The following is a 24,058-nucleotide window of genomic DNA, read 5'->3' on the forward strand; positions in this document are numbered from 1 at the left end:
TCCTTCGAAGTCGGCCTCACGCTTTTGCCTTTGTTCAGGTGATTGTTAGTGAGATTGCCAGCCTGGCACCGAGCCATCGTGTGTTTTTGCTCGCTGTGTCCAACTAGTCAGCAACGGTCGGGGACTTCCGGCGAAGGCGACCGTCAACATTCAACGGCATTGGATACGGCCATAACAAATGTGTCATCCACTGTATTCCCAGCGCAGAAGAAACGATACTAGAGCCATCTCGTGGCAAGTGACATTGACAACGGTCTTCGATCGGTGTTATGTTCCTAAGGGCATTGGTACCCGTGTCTCTCCAAACAGCGATCATTGCCCAAGGATTGAACTTTCACAAATGTAGAGGGGCTGTCGCCCCAAGCGCCAGTCTCATGCGCTAACAGAAAATTAGACGATTTTTTTAGAAGCAAGCTTCATTTGCGCCCGCTCATTGAAAGCTAAGCTTGCAAAAAGTTTGCCCACGGCTGATTGTGAGAGCAAATGTTTTCGTCCCTTCTCAATGTTTCCAGCAGCGTCTTTGCTCGCGCTGCACGCAAGTTCCCCTCACGCCATCAGCGTGATCGTGCGCGGCTCTGCGGGCCACCACCTGTCACCAAACGGAGCAGTCTTCCGCATCGGCCGCCGGCCGCCGCCGCCTGACCCGAGCCCGCAAGACCGCCGCCTGGGAAGGCCGCAGGGTCACGTTTCCCGCGGCGGCCGACACCGGGGGCGTCTATTTCTGTCGTGGCCCGGTCCGGCCGCCCCTGGGGCCATTTGGACGGCCGGACGACGGCAGACGCCACGCACCGTCGCCGTCGCCGTCGCCCCCGGCCGCTCAGGTCACCGGTCACCCCGGCCAGTGAGGTCACCGGTCAGCCGCCGAGCACGTGGACATGGCCGACTGCGAGACCATCCTCTGTGATAACTGGTGAGTCGATGGGGAGCGATTCGGTTTGGGTTGTGGTGGGTTTGGATCGACAATTGAGATGGGTTGGCTGACAGTGTCCTCTGGCGGCAAAAACGTCCAGGATACGTAATCTCAGAAGACACGGCAAAATGCTTGTCCTATCCATCATGCTCAGACAGATCTTATGTCGGGGTCGTTTGTCCTCTATCTGGCTGGCAGCTTGCACCTCGAAATGTTTTGTGGGTTTCCTATTGGAGAGGCCTTAACAGCTGGCATGAAGCATCAGCCTAAGTCCAGGGTATCAGCAGGAAGTCAGCTGCTGACGCCGACGCCAGCCGCTGACTTCGACAGGCCTGAGCACAAAGCCTGGTTGACACGCTGGCTCGGCGACGCGGGGGCGTTGTGCGTGTGCCAGCTCGGAAGATGGCCGGCGGCCAATGAGCGGCACGCGGAGCCAGAGTCGCCCGCCGCGCTCACCGCCGGTCCCATTAGTCGTGCTCCGCTGCACTGGTTCCGTCTCTTTGCGCGTGCCTGCCGTCGGCAATCGTTCACCTTCCCTCAGCAATTGGCGCCCCTTCCAGTGAGGAAGGTGCGCCAAACAACATCCGGTTAGAAAAGCCAGTTGTGCCCGTTTGTGCGTGTGATCGTTAGCTGGCTCATGTTTGGTGGGGATCTCATGTCGTTTCACATCTTCCCGGTGGATGTGTCGGGATATGGAAAACTAATTCTTCATTTACAAATTCTTACGACTTTGTCAATTTGTTGATACATCTATTCTGGCATTACCGTTGCGATGAAACTAACATGTGTCTTCGAAAAGAAGCGGATATTGTGCTTTTTTATCCATGCATAACTGTCTGCGATAAAACATTTACACCCAAATGACAGGTGTGTCAATTGCGATGCCATTTTATGTTGATTGTATGCTGACATTTCAGGCATAGATTATGAGTGCCATGTTCCCCGGTACAGCGCTGTCTACGCTATTATCATCGGAGCTATAGTAGACTTATGTGGTCTGTGCCAGCCAAACAGCAGGAGCATGCCTGCCCGTTTGCCACCCAGTCTTAGGCACAATCGTACTCGCAAACTTTATCAGCTTTCCTGCGATTTTTTTTCGGAGTTTTCATTCGTTTCCCGCCTTCCAGCCATGTGCATACACCAAAGCCTTCAATAGTGGCCAGAACTTGCTGGCGTACCTTAGTTCGCAATACGAGCATCGCGGGCACATGCAGCACCATAGCGTTTGCGCAATCGCTATCTCCTCACTACCAAGGTCGCTGCTCCCAAAAAGACCAAGTCTTCACTGTTTGCGACGGCTTGAGTGCTCTTATGATGCCATATTTTTCTGACATGGTAGTGTTCAATGTAGCTCCTCACATTAAATGAACACATCTTCTCGCATATATTAATGGTCATGGCATTGCTGGACACGACGCAAGCCCGGCTAGCTCCAGCACTGGACTAAGCCATCTAAACAGCCATTATCCATCACAAGCACAGCAGGATCTGTCCAGTTCAGGATAGACTTTAATATCCAGCAGAAAGTTTGCTGCGGACGCAAGCGTAAGTCGTTGAGCGCAGGAGGGCCGAGAAAACCGCTCGTTACTTGTGCAGTAAATCTTTGTTGTGAACAGTGCAACCGATGGTGGGAGTTGTAAGTGTTAGGTAACTTGTCATTTCTCCCTTTTCCCTGTTTTCCTCGCGATTCCTTGAATACTTTAATGTAGCCTGAATGACAACGTTTTCGGGATGTCCTGACAAGTCAGCGGGAATTTCGCGAGTACAGGAGTCTGATGATTCGATTGTTTAACACATGTGCCGCTTACATCAGCCGCTGTGGCTCGCAGCGGACTTTGACCTTCCCTGACCAGAGCGACTTTTTGACCGACGACATCAGGTCACGTAGTGGCGTAACTGTGGTGCGGTCACCAGACTTGGGCGGTGCCGGGGACCTGGTCCGCCCGCGCCTGTAACACCCGCCACAGACCCGAAAAACCCGGCCCGCCGGCCCTGTCTGCCCTCTGACCTGTCTCACCGGTCCCGGCCCAGCCGCTCACTCCCACGCCCGGTACTCCGGCCATCGCAGCCCACCATACCCGACCGCGGCTCGCTCGCCAGCACGCTCCGGCGAACGGGCCGCACTCAGTCCGGACGCGGCCCGCTGACGCCGCGCGCTGCTGATCCCGTTCGGCGGCGCTCAGGCTGCCGATAGAGGTCGGCAATTTCGCCCGGCAGAAGCGCTGAATGGCGACGGCGGCGGCGGCGACGGGCCGAAAATACCGTCCGCAGCCGCGGGGCATCGGTCGGTGCAGTCTCGTCGCTGCCGGGCCGGGCCGGGCCGCTGCCAACTGAGCTTACGCCGCCGCGTGGAGAGCCACGCCCTCCCAAGCCTCCCGGGCGCTGCCCGCCCGTGGTGGCGAGCCACGCCCTCCCAGGGGCACTGCCCGGCCGCCGTATCGGCAGTGGCGGACTTGATCGCATCGCGGTGAGATCCGAGCCGCCTGCCGCCAGGTGCGCTCCTCTGGCCACTGTTGCTAGCAGGAACAGGTGGCGCCAGTGTTGACTCTGAGGTCTCGCAGACGGCCGCTACACGGCGGGAAAAGCGGCCGGAGATGCGCCGCTGCAGGATGGGGATTCGCGATACTGATCACTCGAACGTTTGAAATTGTGGATGACTTCAAAACATCGCCTGGTCTGATATAAGATGACAGCCGTGCTGCGCTCACTCAAGTGTGGGCTATCAATGGAATATTTACTAATTGAAATGTGTAATGAGAAAGTAGCACACTTTCCCTCACCCGCATACTAGCAAATGACGTTGGCGCTGAACAAGAGCATGAGGTCATCCTTTGCGTTGTCATCGGCGAGCACTATGCCTAAGCCAGGGCGCCAGTGAGAAGTCGGCGCGGCCGTAACGCGCTCGTGGTCAGCACTGTGGCCGGTGCGTCATTGCGTGCCCTGCCAACGGCGTCACCCGAGGATTGTCGTCTGTCCGAGGGCGACTATTTCGCCTTGGCCTCAGCACGCGTCATCGCACTGACCCCGAACAGAGGCGCTGCGCAGGCCGTGACGTCGTCGCGAGGTCCCGGAGTGCCCCAGCTGACAGGCTGTGCGTGAGAACCGCAGGGAGAGATGTCCTGTTGGTTGCGGTCCCAAGCCACAGCCGCCGCCGGTCACGCCCTAAGCCACAGCCACCCGAACAGCTGACTCGCTGGCGCAGCGCCCGGGGCGATGGCGGAGGGGGCGGGGGAGGGGGCCGCCCGTCAGCCGAGTGGAGCAGGTCGTCTGGGTCGGAGACGCGCCCCTCACCCCATCCAACCGTCAAGGTCCGACGGGGCCCGGACGCGGCCACTGCCGACCTGGGGTCGTCCATCTCCAGCTGGCGTTTCTGGGTCAGGCCGGGTCATGTCATGGTCTTCTCAGCGACCGTGATAGGCACCCTGGCAGAAAGTGAAGGCGAATGCCTGTGTTGGCCAAGACGCCAATAGCCTGTTGACGCTGTAGGTGCTCTGAAATGCTCGTGGCTTGTTCCATGATCAACTGATGTTGAATCATACCTTGCTGACTCGGTTACCTACGCTGGGTGCAGACCGCCATGAATCATCGTCTAAAACCGAATGTTCGGCGGCACCAGCAGTCAATATTTCGTCGATATCCACCGTCTGTGGCATCACATTACCGGGCGAGACGGTATCCACCGCCCATACAAATGCCCCACATACTGAGCATCGTTCCTCACAGATGACCCTCTCTCTCTCTCTCAGCCCGCCTGGCCGTCCTCTGTCTCAGCCAAACGAGCAACATCCGCGCCGCATCGCCTCCGAACTGTGCGATCGTTAACCCAGCAGCAGAGGCCAGGCCCTAATTTCGACGCCGTGCGACTTTATGTTGGGCCTCGTCCAGCCGCGTAGGCCACGTCCTTTGTCACCCGTTGTCACCCTTTGCAGCGCGAGGCCGGGGCCGCCACCCCGTGCCGACCCCCGCCTCCGTCGGAGCGTGCCGGCCATGAGGTCCTTCTGGGGACCTCTTTGTCCACAACACATGCCGATTTACAGCGCTCGTTCACCACCCCGCCGAGCCTCCCGAGCGTCAGCCGAGCCTCCCGCCCGCTAGCAATTCCGCGGACGCGACGCAAAACCGGCGCAGCGGCGGCCCGTGGGCAGGCGTCTTTGGCAGCGCGCGCCGGCTGCGCAGGCTCGGCCGCCGGCTGCGCAGGCTCGGCTGACGTGCCGCGCCGTTGCAGCGGCCGCGAGATCGGCGCTGCCAACCACACCGTGCACGTCAGCCACTGCCGGCGCCACCTCGGCGTCTGCCCCGAGTGCGGCGAGACGGTGCCGCGCGCCCGCATGGACGAGCACCGCGCCAGCGAGCACCGCCGCGTCGACTGCCGCCTCTGCGGCCAGCAGGTGTTCTCCGGGCTGATGGACGTGCATCAGGTGGGTCGGGAGGCGTCAGCCGCTGCCGAGGGGAACGGGGATGCACGTTATGGTGCTGTGCGGATGCTGGTGCGAGTTGTGGCAACGAAGATGATAGCCTTTGTCGTCGCTGGGTTCGGGGTTCGAAAGCTACGCTACGCAGTGAGTGGGTAGCGCAGAATGTATCCGCGAAACCGACCAAAAACCAAGAATACCGAAACCAACGTTTTCATTTCGCATCCTACTTTTCCATGCGTCATGGTCGTACCACCCACAAGGGAACATATCAGCATCGGTCGTCTGCGTGTACGGCGAAGGAGGGTAACGTGTCGTGCGCTGCTGGTGGCTGGTGACCTATGGTAATTCTGATAACCTATGATGACTTATGGTGACCTTTGGTGATCTGACGGTTGTGACCCGGCTTCTGTCGTCTGCGACAGGAGGAGTCGTGCTCAGGCCGGGCCGTCACCTGTCCCTACTGCGAGCTGAGCATGCCGTTCTCGTCGCTGGAGGAGCACGAGAGCTACTGTGGCGCGCGCACCGAACCCTGCCCCACCTGCGACGCGCGCGTCATGTACAAACACTGGCCGCTGCACGTGCAGTCGGGTCACACGCTGACCCGACCTGAGCGGCCGCGCACTCCGCCCAAAGGTACGGCCGCGCGCGCCGCCCGCCGCGGCGGCGCGCTCCGTTTGGTGTAACGCTTCCGCCAGTTATGCGCTAGGTCGGGTGCGCTAGACGCCTGGTCTTCTGCGCTCTGTTTGTGGAAGTGTGTGAAGTTGATCAGCTTCGCGGGGCGGGGCGGGGAGGGGGTGGTCGGGCTGGGAGTGTTGCAAAGTTGATGCGGTGTTGCATGGCTTGCAGCCGGGGGTGACAAGTGGGCCGGCACTCGGCGAGCGAGTCTGCGCCAGGAGACGACGCCCGGCAAGTCCTTCGGAGATCACGTCTCACTCGACGACAAAATCGCTTCATACGTCAGAAAGCCCGTCGATGAAATAGTAGAAGATACGATGGAAAGCTGGAGAAAGCGGAAAGAGCTCAGGAAATTCGAGGGTCAGCGACTTTCCGTGCCTTCTACGCACTGATGCATTGTGCTTTGCTCGGTGGGAGCTCGCCAATTGTAGCGCTGCCCTCGTCAGCTTCTTTCCGAATGCGTTCTGACATAGAACTCGGAACGTGTTCATGTGGCACTCAGGTGTTTGTGGGACACTGAGGAATGCTAAGATTATAGCAAACGACGCCAGTAATTTCAACGTCACTTTGCAGTGTCTTGACAATCGGCAAAAAAACGAACAACCGAAACATAAGAAGGCGTACTTGACTTTCGACGAACCATGAGATGAGTTTGCGCAAAAAATATTACATAGCCTATGACGGCTGATTTCTCCATGTCAAAAAAGTGAAACTGCTGGAAAAATATATACCATGCAGGGATAAAGTAGCGTTAAAAAACATCGCGACACGTCAATATGTTTGTCGCATTGCGTTCTGGCCTCGAATCCGTTGGTAATGCCCGATTAAAGCTGCTGCATAACCGAACCACATTTCTGCAGAATGCCCGGCTGGATCGAGCTTGTGTGTGAAGAACAGTTTAACGTCGGTCCATGTAGCCTTGGCTCATTTCAGTCACTACAGTCAACCCTCCCTGCATGCACGCCCGCACCCACACCCTCCCTGTATGGACGCCCGCGCCTGCACCCTCACTGCGCTCGCGCGCCTGCGCCTGCACTGCACGCACGAATAAAACGTGCGCACGCTAATGTTGGCTGTCGGAGCTCTTTGATCTATTCGCCCTTGGTTGCTGTGATTGCATGCTGGGATCTAGGTCGCAGCGCTCACCATCTATGAGGCCGCATCAACCGGGTTGGCTGCATTTGCATTGAGAACCCACTGAGTCATCCAAACACCTTTGGAGCGCCCTCCTGCCTTTCCCTGGATCTGACAGTGCAGTGCCATCTGTAATTTCGAGCCCATGCACATTGCCTGTTACTCCATGGTCTTAATGGAGGAGTACCAGGCGCCCAATGCTAAGACTTTACGATGCTGACGACACAATTCCTTTAGTATGTTGGTTGAGGATCTCCGTGACTCGCAAACTCCAGTTATGAACAGTGTCGTATAAGCGTAACTCGGGCAAACGATAAACTGCAGTTGTCACTTTCCCATACTTCCGTCGGTTGCTGTCAAGCTCCACACCTGCTCCCGATCGACCAACTGCTGGGCACGCTCAACTGGTCGGGATAGCGGACCAGTGACAAGTTTTTGTCAGGACTAGTGCCATGACATGGAAAGTGGACTGCCCTGAATCAATAATCTAGACAGTACTTTTCATCACACCGAAGCTATGCCCAAACGGCAAAAACACGCGCCTGCTGTCCGCTTACTACATATCTGACATGCCGATGGCTCCCATGGATGCCGTAACTATTGTATTATTTGTTTGAATTTGTATGCTGATACCACGGGTAGCATTACTTAATACTTATGTAATCCATGTATCATTATTTAATGACTTGAATACTGACTGACGTACCGCAACATAACTTCCAACTGTTCGACGGGTGTGATCGTGTCCATTGGCCCTGATTTGGACCGCCCACTGCACGTAGAGCTGTCCGTGGTGGAGCACCCAGCCCGCTCGAGCGCTGAAAAGCGACCTGGTTCCAAAAGGGATGCCCTCTTCTCGAACCCTCTTACCTCGCTTCTCATATTGCCCGGCAATGTACCGCTTCGCAATGTACCCTCGTCGCTGCCCACGATATAGTCAGGTGCGTGCGGTTCAAAAATCCGTCCGTGGAACCGTCCAGTTCCGTCCGCCCGTCCAGCTCTCGACATGACGTCATGACGACGTGACGTCACGTTACAGATGATTGCTTCGAGCAAGCCATGCTGATGGCCATTGAGCTATCCAAGGCCTCGGCGGAGGACGAGCCAGGCAAGCCCGTGCCTTGCCGGCGCTGCGGACGCCGATTCCCGGCGGAGGAGGTCACGCGGCACCAGGTCAGTCGCAGCAGGTCAACCGTGACTTTGGAGGTCACGCGCTACCAGGCCAGCCGCGGCGGGTCACCCGGGACTCTCGAGGCCACGCGTCACCAGGTCAGTAGCGGCGGGTCACCTGTGACTCTCGAGGCCATGCGTCACCAGGCCAGTCGCGGCGGGTCAACCGGGACTCTCGAGGTCATGCGCCACCAGGTCAGTCACAGCGGGCTAACCGTGACCAGCTCCGGCTCCGGCGGTCATGCTTCACCCACGCGCCGTCGCCGTCGAGCACGGCTGATTGCATGCGAAGTGCGTCGTCTCGCGCCGTTGTATCGGTGCGCGGTGGCGGTACATAATCGCGCCACACGAAGAGACCTTGAACTCGGGCCAAACGTCCGAACGAGATTGGGCAGCTGAGGCCAGATTGTGCCAGATCGGAACGGTAAAAAGCTCGCATCTCAGCCCGCGGCTGAAAGGGGACAGCTTATGCGCCATCTGCTCGATCAAGTGGCGACAGTGATTAGCCCAAACATGTTTGCAACCACACCGAATCATAAGCTATGAAAACCTCACATAATACAGTCTGGTGTATCCTCAGAAAGCCATCATGCCTTGTTGGTAAATTGCGGATTCGTTCTGTGAACTCTAGAAACTCTGCCAACATCGTCGGATGCCTCTGTTAGACAATCGACACCCGTTCTCCGTCGCCACCTCCCACTGTTTGACCCCGCACGTGTCCGGCGCAGGACTCGTGCAGCGACGAGCGGCGGGGTTGCTGGCCGGAGGGCCGGCTGCCGGCGGCGCCGGCCAAGTCGGCGCTGCGCCGCCCGTCAGCTGAGGGCCTCCGCAGCCCGTCGCCGCCGCGCTGGGTGGCCCGGCCGGTGGAGGCCGACCGGCCGCCAGACGACGACGCCGTCACGCTGCCCTGCGAGTTCTGCGAGAGCGCCTTCCTGGACGCCGACCTGCTACGACACCAGGTTAGATCGCAACGAGCTCAGGGTTGGCGTGAGGAGAACCTGGAGTTGACGTAGTGGGGACGGGGCGGTAAAAATAAGGCAGGTCGTGGTCAGCGTGGCGCTCAACTCAAGGTCAGGGGTCGGCATTGGAAGGTCAGGGTGGTTAGTGTGCGCTCGGGTGAAGGTCAGGAGTCAGGATGTCAGGATGTCAGAATGCGTTTGGCCGAGGAGCAGATATGTTAGGGGTTATCATGGAGGGTAACGTTGCGTGGTGAGGGAGGTCATGGAAAGGAAAGATCAGTGACCGAAAGGTCAGTATGAAGAAATCAAAGGAGAAGTCGCTAGACAGGTCAGGATGAAAAGGTCAGGTTTGCCACGGGGTCAGAGTTACGCGCAGTTCAGCGGCGGGGGACAGAGAAGGAGTTAATTGGACGCCCACCGGAGGGTCAGAGGTTGTGGCGGAGACATGAAGAAGCTGGTTTGTGTGGCTGGGCGGCCCGAAGCGGCCTGGGACATAGAACGCGCTGGCTGGCTGTGGCCGCGCACCGGCTCGTTCATCACACAGCGCGGTCCCCGCCTCAGCCCGCGATGTCGTTAACTGGCAAGAACCGCTCGGCGGTCCATACGCGTCACCAGCGTCAGCTGCATTCCTCTCTGAAAAGTTGTTTCCAGCGAACTTGTTACCGTTGTTTATGTTTCTGTTCGTACCTGCCTTATATATAAGCCATACATATATAGTTTCGTTACGGAATAGCAGTGACGATAAATTGTCTCGGGCCACGCTAACGCCACTGAATCTCAGCACGGAATAGCTGTTGGTCTAACCACAGCAATTTCCCAACTCATGCGCATATGGCTTCTGGCTCCAAGCGAGTTTCACGTCTCGGTGAGAGACTGGCACTCAATTCGCTCCGCTGGGAACGGAAACGCCCGGCCGGCAGCCAAGCTAAAACGGGCCGATGACGTGACGCCTTTGCCCAAACAAAATTGTTAAATATAGCGCAGACCTACAGCCGAGGCCGTCGCGTCTCCAAGAGACGTCGAGGGAACTTGGGCAACGGTGCGAGACGTCTGAGCTGATATTGTCAACACCGTTCAAACTTTCCTCAACCCCCTGTTCGATTCTGCCTTCTTCGCTGCGGCATGACTCACAATCCAAGCGAGATGAATGAAAGCTTACTGCGTTGCGTCGACCAGGTTTTTATTCAAGAAGATTAATCGCATGAGAGCTCAAAATGATTGCCGCCGTAAGGGGATGTTTGTTTCATCACAAAGCTCCCAAGATAAACAAACTCGAGTGCTCGCGGGAGGGCAAAACTCTGATAAACGGTCGATGTGTTCGCGCTCAATGGGCCTGTTGCCAAGTGCCAGGACCGCGACTAGGCCAAGTCTCGGTTGAGCGATCGCTTTAGGTCCCTCAACGGCTGCTGTTCAAGCGTCATGGTCTTGTCGGCTTGGGCTTGCAGCTCCAAGCTCAAAATCGAGCCGGTTTCGCTCCTCCGCACTTCCGTTCATCACCCGGGCGTGCTTCAGCTGCGCTGCGAGAAGAACCCGCACCGGCTGGACCTGCCGGCGTCGCGGGCACCCCTGCCGCGCCTCCGCCGCCCCTCCCCCCTGGATGGCGGGGACGGCGGCCGAGTCAGCCCGCCTCCCGGGCGGCGCCAGTCGGAGGCGGACGGCCTGACCTCGAGCTGGCGCGGCCGGACGGCCGGCGACCTGGACGCCAGCGACAGGGTGCCGCGCCGCTGGTCCCTGCTCGACGACAGCGACGCGCCGCCCAAGACGCCGCATCGCAAGTCCAAGCACAAGAAGAAGGTCAACTTTCTCGGCCAGGACGAATTCATTCACCCTGAGCCAGGTGGGCTTCGCCGGGAGCGTCAGGGATTTTGATGGCCCGCGTTGGTCGCGTCTTGGTCGATGGATGCGACCGCTTCTGTCATCCATGCGTCTTTGAATACTCGTTGACGTGCCGGCGTCGATGACCTGTACTTACTTGATTAACCGAAGGGCGACCAATGGTAGCTACGCTCCGGCTGTTCGAACATTTGATCAAATTCATACGCTTGGTTGAATGAACACAAGGACATGTGGACGCCCGTAGTATATCCTGTACACGTACGTGCGTGCCGCACAGTGCACGTGCGGCAAAATAGACTACCAAGGCTGATTCAGCACCATGATCTTTCCAATGGTTATATCGATAGATTGAAGAATTTAATTGTTGTCAAGCTGTTTTCCCCGTCCACGATAAGAGTTTTGCATTGGCTGAAATTCACACGTTGTGGTTTGTTTCAGAGTACGTTGGCGAAGTCGTGGAAGGCGAGAAGAAGAAGAAGAAACACAAGGTGCGATGCTTGAATTCGATAACCCTTGCAGAGAGGAACTTGCAACGTTGGCAGCAGAGCTTCGTAAAATTCCTTCAGAGGCCGACCGAATTTTTTTTTTGCAGCGTTTCTTCACCAGCGAAAGCACGTGGGAATGACTTCGGATCTCTGTAGTTTGTTTGTTGTTGTTTTAGCTATTTTCGTTGGCAGAACATCTGAATCCGACCCCCTTCCTGGGGCCGAATAAACTTGAAGCTGTGGAGCCTTCAAAGACATAACGAACTAACTGCATAACACGCTAAAAGCTGACCAACTAGGTCTTGGTTATGGTTTCGCAATCAGGGGGCGCCAAGTCGTAGTTAAGTTTGCACAGGGTTTGCTTTCGCTGCCAGCTAATTTCACTGCCGTGCAGCACGCCCATACCTGCTAGCCATGTGTCCTGGCTTTACTATTTTGCTATTTTTTGACAGTTTTATTGAGGTATCCGTCTTTGGCGACTTCACCGCTGAGTAACACGCCTGAAACGTCAAATGTCTTGGACATGCCTCCTTGGACAAATCGCCGGCAAATCGCATATTCTTTTACACTAATCTATGGCGTCTTTGTGGAAATCACTTTATGAGGTTTTCAGAAGATTCTAATTCACCATTAAGATTTAAATCAAGCGTGACTGAGGTGACGCTTCAGGAGCCAGTCTCCCTCAAGTGGAAGCACGGCTCATGGCCAGGGGTTTTCGCTTAGCTGTTCTAAGCAAATAGAATTGTCGCACAACGAAACGCAAGTAGGCCTGTCGCTGCAAGTCAGCAACTTCATGATCGGGAGCCGTCATAGTGTCGATTTCCTAGCCTCTCCAAATGGCTTAATATCGGTTTGCGGTCGATGAACAGGCACAAATACCGGCAGCGGTCAAAAGAAGTGGCCATGTTGACGTATCGTGCGGTCACTGGGGGCTGCTCGCTGACCATGTGGGTGGGATTCAGTTAGGTATAGGGCCATGCGTCGGACATGGTTTGCCATGCCGGCGTTCTGTGCAGCGTCCTATATCCGAGAAATGGACTCGAGTATAAATATATATATATATATATATATATATATATATATATATATATATATATATGCATATATTCGAAAAATGAGGGCGTTGCTCTGTTTGCGGCCGGTTACTGACGAACAGGTAGGCGGGACAGATGTGAGACCTGTTAGCGAGCTGTGGCCAGTATGTTCGTCCGCACCGTGCTGTCTGTTCCACGTCTTCCTTCGCTCTGGTCCCTGAGGCCTTACTTCAGTCCTAACTAACGCCTGAAATCGGGCGGATCCGAGATGTGTGCACGTGGGCGCGTGACCGTGTGCACAAATCGACAGCATTTGTCTACGCGCTCGCCCGTTTTGCCTTCCGCCAGAACATGTTGACCTCGTCTGGCTGCGACGTCGTGTCACTGGATACCGATCCCGAGTTTGACCTTGGTCCTTCAGCATTTTCGTGGATGGAAAATTTTCTGTTTCCTGTCTTAGTTGAACGGTCATGTGAAATAGTGCCTAGCCTGCGACGTTGCAGGAGTCCGCTGCCTGGTTTAACGGTTTTACTTTATGTGGTTTAAGGCTATGTCGTACGTTTAAAAAATTGCGCTACTTGTTAATGACAAATTCATGACGATGTGACCGGTGAGTGACAAGATATAATGAAGACAACGACGCTGAACGCCAGGTCGGGCCTGACTATTCAGACTACAAAACGTCTGGGCGGTAGCCTGGGCTGCCGTCTGGGCTGGTCCCCTTCACACCCTCCAGGCTCGATGCAGAATCCGTCGCGGATTTCGCGCTCTTCAGCTGATGCAGACTCCAGATACCACTTTTAAACTATTTTTACCCGCGCTCTGCGAGTCCGCGGGCTTCAAAGTGGTGCCCCTGGTCTACAGCAGCTGACGGTTGCAGGGTCGGTTGTGAACTCTGAAGCCAGTCCACCAGCGTTGCCTGCAATAACACCTCTCGTGTCAGGGGATTATGTTCACCCGTGAGGTACTTTCGGTGTAAAAATTATGACGTTTTTAACGATGATTGTTAAAGCCGTGGCTTCCAATCACAGCAAAGTTTGCCACGATGGAAAAATGTGTGCCGGAGCGGGCGGGAATGAACGGGAGTCTCCGTACCAGCACGCTACGCTGTTTCGGCTGAACTGGACAGAGGCTATACTGACGCGTGATCTTACGTAACGGCAAGGCTTCTTGCAATTTGCCGCATTTCTGCTGAGTGATATCTTTGATCCAGCTCAAACTCGCAGGAGTTCAGTCGTTTGGGGAAGCCTTTGGGCCAGACACGGTGTCATATTTGAGCCATCCTCTTTCCTGGCTTTGCCTTCTGACAACACATTCCTAGTTTTGTGATATCCACGAATCATCCCTCCCCGCATCTGCCCGCCGCACGTGCCGTCAACACCGCCCGCGGCCCCTGCGGATCAAGTCATGACCATGGCGGTGCGTATTCACCAAGGTATCAGCCCTACCCGGCTCGCCGGGCCGGGCCGCCGCGGTGTGTATCCACCGAACTATCGGACGTGCGCCGCACTCACAGCAGCGGCTAAAAACGTTAGCCTGGAGGGCATTTGCCGAACTTCGCCTTCAAAAACTGAAGCGAGTTTCTCTATGCTTTACTCTTTTGAATATATCGAAGGCAAAATAAGGCTTCAAAGCTGATTTTTAGAGAAATGGAAAAATAAGGATTTTACGCTGATGGCACTGGCACACGTCACGGCCATCACTTTTGGGGCGTGAATTGCGTTACTTCCAGATGACCGGACGTTACTGTATGTCACGTGACTGGCAGTTACTTAACGTCAATAAATTATGTCGTCAAAATGGAACGAACTGAAAGATTGCGTCTCAGTCGCATCTAATTGAGATCTGTGAGTCCAAAAGCGCATGGCTTCTTGTATTATTCGTTGTCGTATTGGCTTAGTTCCATATCATTTCCGAAAGATCATCTTTTCACAGAGATCATCTTTTCATTAACTGCTGAACCATAACTTCATTCGAAATCGTATTTTCAGAAGCGATCACGGTGCCCTTGATAACATAACTAGCTGGTTCCCGTCTAAACATGCTAAATGATAGGGAACAATATGCATTTTAGCCCAAATATTTTCAAAACACAAACCAATCCTCATGCAACTGGAGTTTAATTCTAACGCACTGCAGTTTTATAGTCGCCACTAAGGTCACTCAAAATGACCCACACAATCATTCAACAAATGTCAAGACAAAAAACATCACTCAAAATCGAAATACATCTCAAAATTTCTCTTAAAACATGCATTGCTTGGCGCTGACACCGTCGGCACATGGGGGGGGGGGGGGGGGGGGGGGTAAGGGTGCGTTGGTTGCAACTTCTTCTAAAATTATGATATTCCACAAACCTAATGTGCACCATCTTCATCACCACGGCACCGGTTAACCTTTCGTCTTTGCCTTGCAGAAGCGATCGTCGAAGAAGCACCGCGCCCCGGAGCCACCCGGCGAGCCGGCCAGCCCTCTGCTCACGTACGACTACTGACCTGACCTGCCTGCCGCGCCGGCGCCTGTGTCCCTGCGTCTCGAAGGCGTGCTGGTGGATAGGAGGCGTGCTGGTCGACCGGAGGTGTGCTGACGGACCGGAGGCGTGCCTGGCGGACCGGAGGCGTGTTGGTAGACCTGAGGCGTGCTGACGGACCAGAGGCGTGCTGACGGACCGGAGGCGTGCTGGAGGCGTGCTGGTGACCCGAGGACGTACCGATGCCCCCGCGCGCCCCGCCTCGTCCCAGCGGGGTCCCAGACTCCGAGCGTCCCACCCGAAGACTTTGGATTGTTTGAACTCGTGGCTAGATCTCGAAGGTTGTCTGGTAATGTCCGTAGGTGTGCTTCTGCGTCATTTGGGACGTTCGTGCAGTGTTTAGCTTGTAAAATTCGGCTAAAACGTGGGCGTGATAATTGTAAGTTGGATCGGCTGGTTGCTTTTTTACTGATGTGCCACGTGTGTTGGTGTAAAAACAATTGTCACTAGTCGAGACCATGAACGCCACTTTTAACAGCTTGACAATATAGCGTGTTTTTGTGACGTACTTGCGTTATCCGACCTCTATCAGCAGTATATTTTGCTTTGTTTGGTGGCAAAAGATCTTAACTTGCCATCCCAACCTCTGAGCCCATATCTGTTTGATCTCCCTTCGCATTGCATCCAAAAATAGCTAGCTCTCTTTGTCTGTTGACTGATCATTAGTTGCCACCTAGGTCTAGGTAGCGTACTAACGAAATATGTATGGAAGCGTCAGGGGCTGCCAGAGAGATGGGTTTTTACAGAATGAACTTCCGGGTAACACTTAATCTATCACCTGTTCTAGCCTCTTCTCTGCCATTAAATTCTCATATGAGTGGCATCCCTGCTCCTGATCGCTCATTTTTCCCAGGCAAGTTTTTTACGTCCGTTACATGGTATGATATCGTCAGCGAACGTCGCTGTGGCAGAAGCGACACATGTCGTTCGGCATTCAAGTGCGTGTTGATGTGAATACTGTCACTTCCCGGACCTGCAGAAGGCTGTGTGCCTTCACTTCATAGCCTGTATTGCTGAATGGGATGACGTATCAAATTTGTGCGATGACTGGAGCACAAACAATTAAAGTATCATAACTTCAGGCATTATGTCTTGTTGTTTGTATTAATACAGTGTACCCTGGAATGTGTGCAGGATACTATCGATTGGTATGGACACATGGATGTATCAATATGAACATAAGAGCAAGAGATGGCGTTCGTAGCAGTGATAGTTCAAATCTTGCTTTGAATCCGGTTCGACGGAACAAAGACCATTGCTTTTGTAGCTGATGCCGTTGTGTTGTTTGATTCTTGATTGTGTGATGTGGAGACCTCTGATATCCGCTTTTATTTACCGAATGCCTTTCTACTTATCCGTTGTGTGAGAGCTCTATTCTGCTCGTGACGCGACATTAGTAGCCCAGGCGCACAGGCAGATCGGGTAGATGGTACGCTCAGAAGCGGATTCTCCCATTTTGTAAACATCTGCCTTTTCCACCTAGTGCACCGCTTTTGCGACTGCCCAGGTTTATTCGTTCAATCTTTGGACCGACTCCTGCGAGGCATCGACCCCCGCGAGCCGGCCATCTGCCTGCTAACGGGTCCTGCGCGCCGATCAGCTGACAGCGTGATGACGTCATGACCGGGCCCCCAGATGACCGGACACGCACCGCTTGCCCCCGTGGTCTGATTGGAGGAGTAAGCGAGCTGCTCATCGACAGTTCATTGACTGATCGTCGATCTGATCTGGTGGCCAGCGTCGCTCGATACAAGCGTCGCATCGGCTGGTTGTGCTGCCGACTCGCTCGAGGGTTGGGTCTCAGACCAGTTGCGTCATTTTATTAAGAGACGCCGGACGGGTTTGCTGCCTCCGTCGGAGCTTTCGACCTTCGTCACTGCCGAGAAGTCGTGTATGTGTTGTCCATTGTCTCCCTTTTCAGCATGGCCCTAGTCGCAATACAACTATTTGTCCGTGATGCTTATTTCTGCTGGTGTTCTCACCTGACGCATGATAGGCGGCCAGACGTGAGTCGCACCCTGACAATATATCGGCGAAAAATCTCATCAAATCACGTGTGCATCCACCGTCACCATTTTGCACGAAATGATTCAAATGTTCATTCAAAGCTGTTTCATTTCAAGGTTCTTTAGTTCCAAACGTGCGTCTGATTGAAAGCGTAATATTGATACTTCTGATCGCAATGCGCACTTGGGTCCTTTCGCAAACAGAAGCAAGGGTGACAAACTGTCTACCACACGTGCTACCCATCAGCGCGACGAAACTTGACGCTCCGCTTGGACCACCAAGCCAACCCCATGCAATCCATCTTGGAACGTAGCCCACCTTTCTGTGTGGTCGGTCCAGACGGCAGGTGGTAAAGGAAGGCGCGGCGCCTCCGATTCGCCGTCTGAGCATGAAACGCGGCGCCTTCCGCATCATCATATTCATGATGATGATCAGCTTGGTGATCACCGACACCCCAGCTTTCGGCAGCACTCCTCGTTACCACACGGGCGATAGCAGATAGGGCATCTGAACGGCAGGGTGCGCGCTATGGTGAAATTTCTGTCGACTCTCTGCACAGGCTGCTGGAAATCGAAGCAGCGTCGGCCGACGCGCAGGCAGATGCAAAAGCCCCGCTTCAGGTGCCACAGGTGGCAGCACCGGCGGCGCATGCAGGCGCTCCTCACGATCAGCACTCCGACCGGATCAGAAGAGGGGCGGACGGCTGAGGACCCCGAGGGGTTAACGCCTTTGACTGAGGTCGAGCCGGAGAACTCAGTGGTTGCCGTGGAGTTGGACGGGCCCGCAACGGCGGTGGAGCACGAGAAGTTGGTAGCTGCGGCGGATCCTGAGGGCGTGGCGGCGGTGACTGACGTGGAGCGGGCAGCGATAGGGTAAGATCTCGGAGGGGGAGAGAGCAGCGGCGGAGTCGGAACCCGAGTGACGAGAGGCGGCGGCGGTGGGCACGGAGGAGACTTTATTTTTTATTGATGCGGAGGGGGCAGCAAAATTGTAGAATCTTGGAGGTGGGAGAGCAGCGGCGGAGTCGGAACCCGAGTGACGAGAGGCGGCGGCGGTGGGCACGGATGGGACTTTCCCTTCTTGGCTTGTGGCTTGGCTGCAGGGAGAATGGACAACTTGTATCGCCTCCTTCACGACCTGAAACCAGTCCATGTTGTAGGAAGGAAGTCAAGGTCCCCCACAGCTTTTTGTTTAGCATGCAGAGTATGACAAATGAAGTGCAATCAAGGACGCGGGAAGTAAGAGGTCCAGGCGGGTTGGCTTCCGACTTTTTGGGAAATCAACATGGGCTCTATGGATTTTGACTAGAAACAAATAATCAAAAATGGCCATCCTCACACCTGCCCAGCTTGAGCTGACTTCAACTGACCCCGAGTATGATATCGTCTCAATATGTATTCGTGTGCTTAGCCGGTCTGCTGTCATTAATGCAAGCTTTGTAATATACAAACGCGAATAAACATTTAATCAGTTTCTGGTGCGCTTGCTCGGTTGCTCGCATTGCATCCTTTTTGGTTTTCCATCAGTCATAAATCAGTTTACCTTTGGTCATTTGCATCAGTTTAAGCTAGCCGGCGTTTTAATGACATTCGTTGCCCAATCTCAAAGCAATGAAAGAATTGGGCGGCAAATATTCGAATGTGGTGAGATAGGGGCACACTCCACGAGATGCAACCAAGGATGAACCATCAATTAACAAATTATCCATTCCAATATCAGGTCAAATTACAGCACGCATGCAAACACACGCACATCACTTTTGCAGCCAGGTTAACATTATGGCAAGTTTAAGACATCGAATCGCCCTGCTGGCATTGGGTGACTGAACAGGTCCAAGCATGACTTAAGCTGTTTGTTTAAGTCAGATATTCTTTCTCTGATGAGGATGGTTTCGAGAACTTATAAGCAGCGTTTGTTTGGACATGATTGGGTCAGTGTCTTTTCAGCGAGGTCAGAGTGTAGTAGTTTTTTGTCGTGGGTTTTGTTCATATGCGGGCTTGGCGCTCCCTCCTGCAGGTGCATAGTTGTGCGCCGTAATAGAGTCGTCGTAGTCATTCCAGAATAGGTCGAGTTGTGGAGCCGGCAGCCTCCGTATGGATGCGCTATATTGGTGCGTTTTATTTGGTTTTTGTCTGCTGTCAGGCTGTTTATCATACCGCGGCTATTAGTTGTCCAATTGTGGTAGATGGTGTCTTATTCCAATGTATTCATCAGTGGGCATGATATTGTCCGGGTGATGCACTGCAAAACGTTTTCGTCCACCGTATATGACGGGGTATTTCATTTCGATAAAAAATTTGATGGGTCCGTTTCTTGTCGGGCGGTTTCTGTTTTTTTCATTCAAGGCGGATTTAATATCTTGGTCAACTCATATCATAATCTCTTGGTTAACTCGAACGGTACAAGCGATGGCTTGTGAATAACGGCCATTCGAACAGCGCAGTCGACCATGAGACTAGACCCACTTTTAATCGACGAAACTTGAAGCCACTGGACGAGAAACCGGCCAATCAACTTGTTGAAATCAAATGCCCCCGTCACATAAGGCGGACGGAAAAGTGTTGTGGAATATCGTCCGGACAACTATGGCACCGGCTGATGAAGATGGTGAGAAAGACTCACCATATGTTACAGCTATGGCACCGACTGACGAAGATGGTGTGAAAAACTCACCATCTGTTACAACTATAGAGCCGACTGACGAAGATGGTGAGAAAAACTCACCATCTGTTACAACTAAAGCACCGACCGACGAAGATGGTGAAAAGGACCCACCATCTGTTACAACTATAGCACCGACTGCCGAAGATGTTGAGAAAGACTCACCATCTTTTACAACTGTAGCACCGACTGACGAAGGTGTTGAGAAAGACTCACCATCTTCCACAACTGTAGCACCGACTGACGAAGATGGCGAGAAAGACTCACATGAAGATTAACAGTCTTGCCATAAACAACAGCCTGACAGCAAAATAAACCAACTGAAACGAATTGATACAGCGCATGAATTTAAATGTCTGTATGAAGGCTACCGATCCCGCAACTCGGCCCATATCAGGATGACCACGGCATCTCTGTTTCGACGCGTGACAATACACCCGCGGGAGGGAGCGCCAGACCATCATATGCCCAAAGCCCACAACAAAAAACTTCTACGCGCTGACCTACCTGAAAGCACATCGACCCTAAAATCACATCCAAAAGACACCGTTTCCAGGTAACAAATTATTTCACCACCACAAGTTCGGATTATGGAAATATAACGTCACTATGGCAGCTTGAAGGTTTGCATGGACCGGTACACCACAGAGGCTATTCCATTGATACAGAATCAGATAAGGCCAACGAGTGTCAGTGAACTTAAGATGTTGAATCTTCCTTGAATGACTCCAATTGCCCATTTGTGACGAATCTGTCCGCACCAATCACTTACATGTTTGCGACCTATCAAAGGGAGTGTCCCACTTTTGGTACTTCGAAAACATATTCTTGTGAAACCTTAAGACTAGTTACGTCCTATAATAGCACTGGGTAGTAGCACTTGAGCGCTGTCAATACGTACCGAGGATATCAATTCTAATGATTTCCCAGTCCAAATTATGATGTCCACACTTTGTAACACCACGTCACTTCTTGCCTGCAGTCGCGACCACTGTCGTCATGGCAATTGCCGTGCGCACCTTTGCTGATGCAAATGAATCACTTGAAACTCACTGGGTTTTTTGAACTCGCACAAATCACTCGAAAACTATGCAAAAAATATGATGCATGCCAAGGACAGCTATGACTACCAATGCATCCGATGAACTACTAGGGAACTCGGGTGAGAACGTTCTTGTGCCATCATGAAATAAAAATTCCTGCGACTTAATCCTTGCTTGCAGTATATCTTGCCGAATGAAAATAAGCTAGATTACCTTGACATGGATATTACCCGTCCCACACACTGTACACTGGAGACCGTAAGCCAGTTGAACATAATCCTTTGCTTGGCTTTAACCCAGAAGTAAGCGCCAGCCCATATGTGCCTCTCGGCTCTGTGAGATGTTCGTCAAGCTAGCATCGTATTCGTATTCGAATTCAGCGTCAAATTCAGATTTCCAACGTAACTCTCGTCAGGTCAAACCCGTTGAGTTATTCACGATTCTGCGATCCTCCTTTCTCTATGTCACTTATTGGGCCTCCGGTTGTTGGAGGCATTCGATTTTCATCAAAATGTAAGATGAATAAAAAACATTCATTTCGTTCTTTAACGTGTTTCCACGGGCAGGTTGACAGGCACAAAGCTGTCCCTCAAGCAATCACCAGCTGTTTTTTTTCAACGTTTTTTCCATTACGGGATGGAATTGGACAGTGGTATCTTTCACCTTGCCATTCACGCGTAATATAAATTCGTTTGGGGGCGCCGCCTGGTTGAAAAATCGCTGTGCTGTGTTAACCGTTAGCAGAATACCATCGGTTTACACTTTTTCTGTGCGCTTTTTCGCTTGCTTTGAGCATTCTTGTGATAAAAACTCTATAGGGCCTCAAGTTCAGTTCCTGCTTTAGGGTATCGTGCAGATGTGGCGAGGCGTGCCCAGGTCTTGGCTTTTCCATCTCACCGATTTTTTTCAAACTTTGCCGATCTGCTTCCCTGATTTTCTCCATCTGCTCAGCATGCCGCTCTGTTCGCTTTTGTTTGCCTCTCTGTTTGCTTCTGGTTGCCGCTCGCTTCTTCCGTTTCACCGCACTTGTTACACGCGGGTTTTGACACCAGCTATACATACGTTGACAAGGGGAAACACTTCCCCAAACTTGCGACGAAATCATCTCTGAGCGATTGGGAAAGATTGGCAATGATCGTGCCAAAAGGGACAATGCTATGTTAACTCGTCAGTTATTCCATGCATGATGAAGAATCAGGGCTCCTCTTCAGGAGCTGATCTGGATAAAAGTAAAATACCCAATTTTACGCGTCACAAAATTGTTTGCCTTTATACCTTTGTTATGCGCCCCACTTAAATATCTATGATGTTGCATTTCCAACTAAAGCCATGTTAACGTTGCTTCAGCATGTATGGACGTATTTATGCCTGACTGTTGCATCAAATATCACGGTTCAAACACGTACATTTATCCACATCGGCGACATCTTCTGCCAAAGCTGTTAGCAAACCCAAAAATATCATACCTGGAACACACCGTGCACAGGAACAGTAAGGCGAGCTGTGAAAGTCTTCCGAAAGAGAAACACGTGACCTCGATCATAGTCCTTCCGACCTTCCTATTTGACGCTTTGCTCCCGCCTGACAGCGGTGTCCCGAACGCATTACACACTCACCTCAGCGCGTGGCGCGGTCGGCTCACCCGCGCCAGACCGATGCAGCCCCACACTGTGACCTGCGGCGATCAGAGGCAGCGCCAGCTCCAGCGCCAGCACCAGCAGCACTCGACCAGCACCAGGCGCCATGTCGCAGCCCCAGACGGAAGCCGACGCGGCGGCTGTGTCGTCCCGCGGACTGTTACTGCGAGCGTCGCTGCTGATTGAACTTTTGGCCGCTGCTGCTCCATGACATTTGTGTGTTCCTGTGCCCATGTCAGGTGAACGCCAACGTTAGTGACGGACGGACTTCCCGGCGCTGACTGTCACATGTGGCACGTGTCAGGGACGGCATTACCGCTCCCACGCAAGGGAAAACGCTGTGATCGCCTGTCAACAGAGGCAACATCGGTTCCAGCGGCAGCACCAGATCCGGAGGCAATACCAGATCCGGCGGCGGCACCAGAGCCAGAGGCAGCACTGGATCCACCGGCACCATCGGCTCCAGCGGCAGAACCAGATTCAGTGGCAGCATCAGGCTCCAGCGGCAGCACCAGATCTAGTGGCAGCACCAGATCCAGGAGCAGCACCAGAGCCAGCGGCAGCACTGGATCCAGCGGCAGCACCACTCGGCCGGCACCAGGCACCATCCCGCAGCGGACCGTCGGTTGGAGACGCCTTCTGTTCCGTCATGTGCACGAGTACAGCTTACTGTCATGAGGTTAGGTTACCCAATGGCAGTCACAATGCATTTCGTTAAGACGCCGTACAGTTTTTGTTTGGTAAGCAGGACGAACGCGACACATGTCAGCTACCTAGACATTTGTTTGTAGCTGACAGGTGTATTTGTGTGAGAAGGTGCTTGTGTGACAACCTGTTTGCGTGATTTCATCCTCATGTATATACATTCAGCAATTTCACAGCTTTAAGTGTTGCCCGTGACCATGGAAACCGCCTATTTGGCTTGTCTTTCTCAATAAATGGACAGACGGAAGCATGCCGTACCTCTCTGCTGATCCCTTGGCATATTCAGACTCACCATGCGTTCGTCGTTTTCATTCGTAGTGAATTGGTAACCTGAAGCATGGCTCTTTCATTACGCAAGAAATACATTCATGCTGTTCGCTTTCATGGCTTTTGAGGTGCGTTTTTGCAAACACTACCAATGGCCCAAATTTGTTAGCACCAATCGTTCCCAACAAGCTCGAACTGGTACGATGGTACGATCTTGGGTACTCTCTTATAGGGCTGAACGGGAAAATAACTACACCCACCGTGGTAATACACCAAAATGGTTGTCTAGATAAGACAGCAGTGAAGGTCTCATTCCTCAGAAGAAAAAACAGGAAAATGGAGACAGAGACAAGTTTCATGATCCTCCTGGTTTTTCTAAGAGTAATGATGCTATTACTACTGTGTTATGCTTGTTTATAATGATTCCCACAAATCCATTTAAAAACTTGCGTGCAGATGGTTATCTCCCAATTTTCATTCTTTTTTCTCAAAGTTGGGAGCTGCAGAACCCAAGATTGAATAGAAAGCTATGCTCCTCGATTTAATGTTGTTTACCATGCACATAGTATTCTACGATGTTAAAGGTTTCA

General features: G+C 53.3%; 1 protein-coding gene across 1 annotated transcript; it reads left to right on the top strand.

Moving 5' to 3' along the window:
* Positions 1–772: 772 nt before the first annotated feature.
* On the top strand, positions 773–15,112 carry LOC119090202 (TRAF-type zinc finger domain-containing protein 1). The gene is made up of 10 exons (XM_037212991.1): positions 773–910; positions 5,136–5,328; positions 5,748–5,958; positions 6,172–6,360; positions 8,174–8,307; positions 9,033–9,072; positions 9,190–9,313; positions 11,009–11,100; positions 11,538–11,587; positions 15,035–15,112. Exons 1-10 carry the CDS (start codon positions 876–878, stop codon positions 15,110–15,112), a joined length of 1,146 nt encoding a protein of 381 aa, XP_037068886.1. The 5' UTR covers positions 773–875.
* Positions 15,113–24,058: the final 8,946 nt, after the last annotated feature.

The sequence above is a fragment of the Pollicipes pollicipes genome, unplaced genomic scaffold (genome assembly GCF_011947565.3).
Source record: "Pollicipes pollicipes isolate AB1234 unplaced genomic scaffold, Ppol_2.1 Scaffold_3087;HRSCAF=3621_pilon_pilon_pilon, whole genome shotgun sequence".
Classification (NCBI taxonomy): domain Eukaryota; kingdom Metazoa; phylum Arthropoda; class Thecostraca; order Pollicipedomorpha; family Pollicipedidae; genus Pollicipes; species Pollicipes pollicipes.

Coding starts and splice junctions, on each gene's coding strand:
- LOC119090202 (XM_037212991.1), top strand. CDS start 876: ATGGCCGACTGCGAGACCATCCTCTGTGATAACTG. Junction 5,329..5,747: donor GGCTGATGGACGTGCATCAG/GTGGGTCGGGAG, acceptor CGTCTGCGACAG/GAGGAGTCGTGCTCAGGCCG. Junction 11,588..15,034: donor AGAAGAAGAAGAAACACAAG/GTGCGATGCTTG, acceptor TTTGCCTTGCAG/AAGCGATCGTCGAAGAAGCA.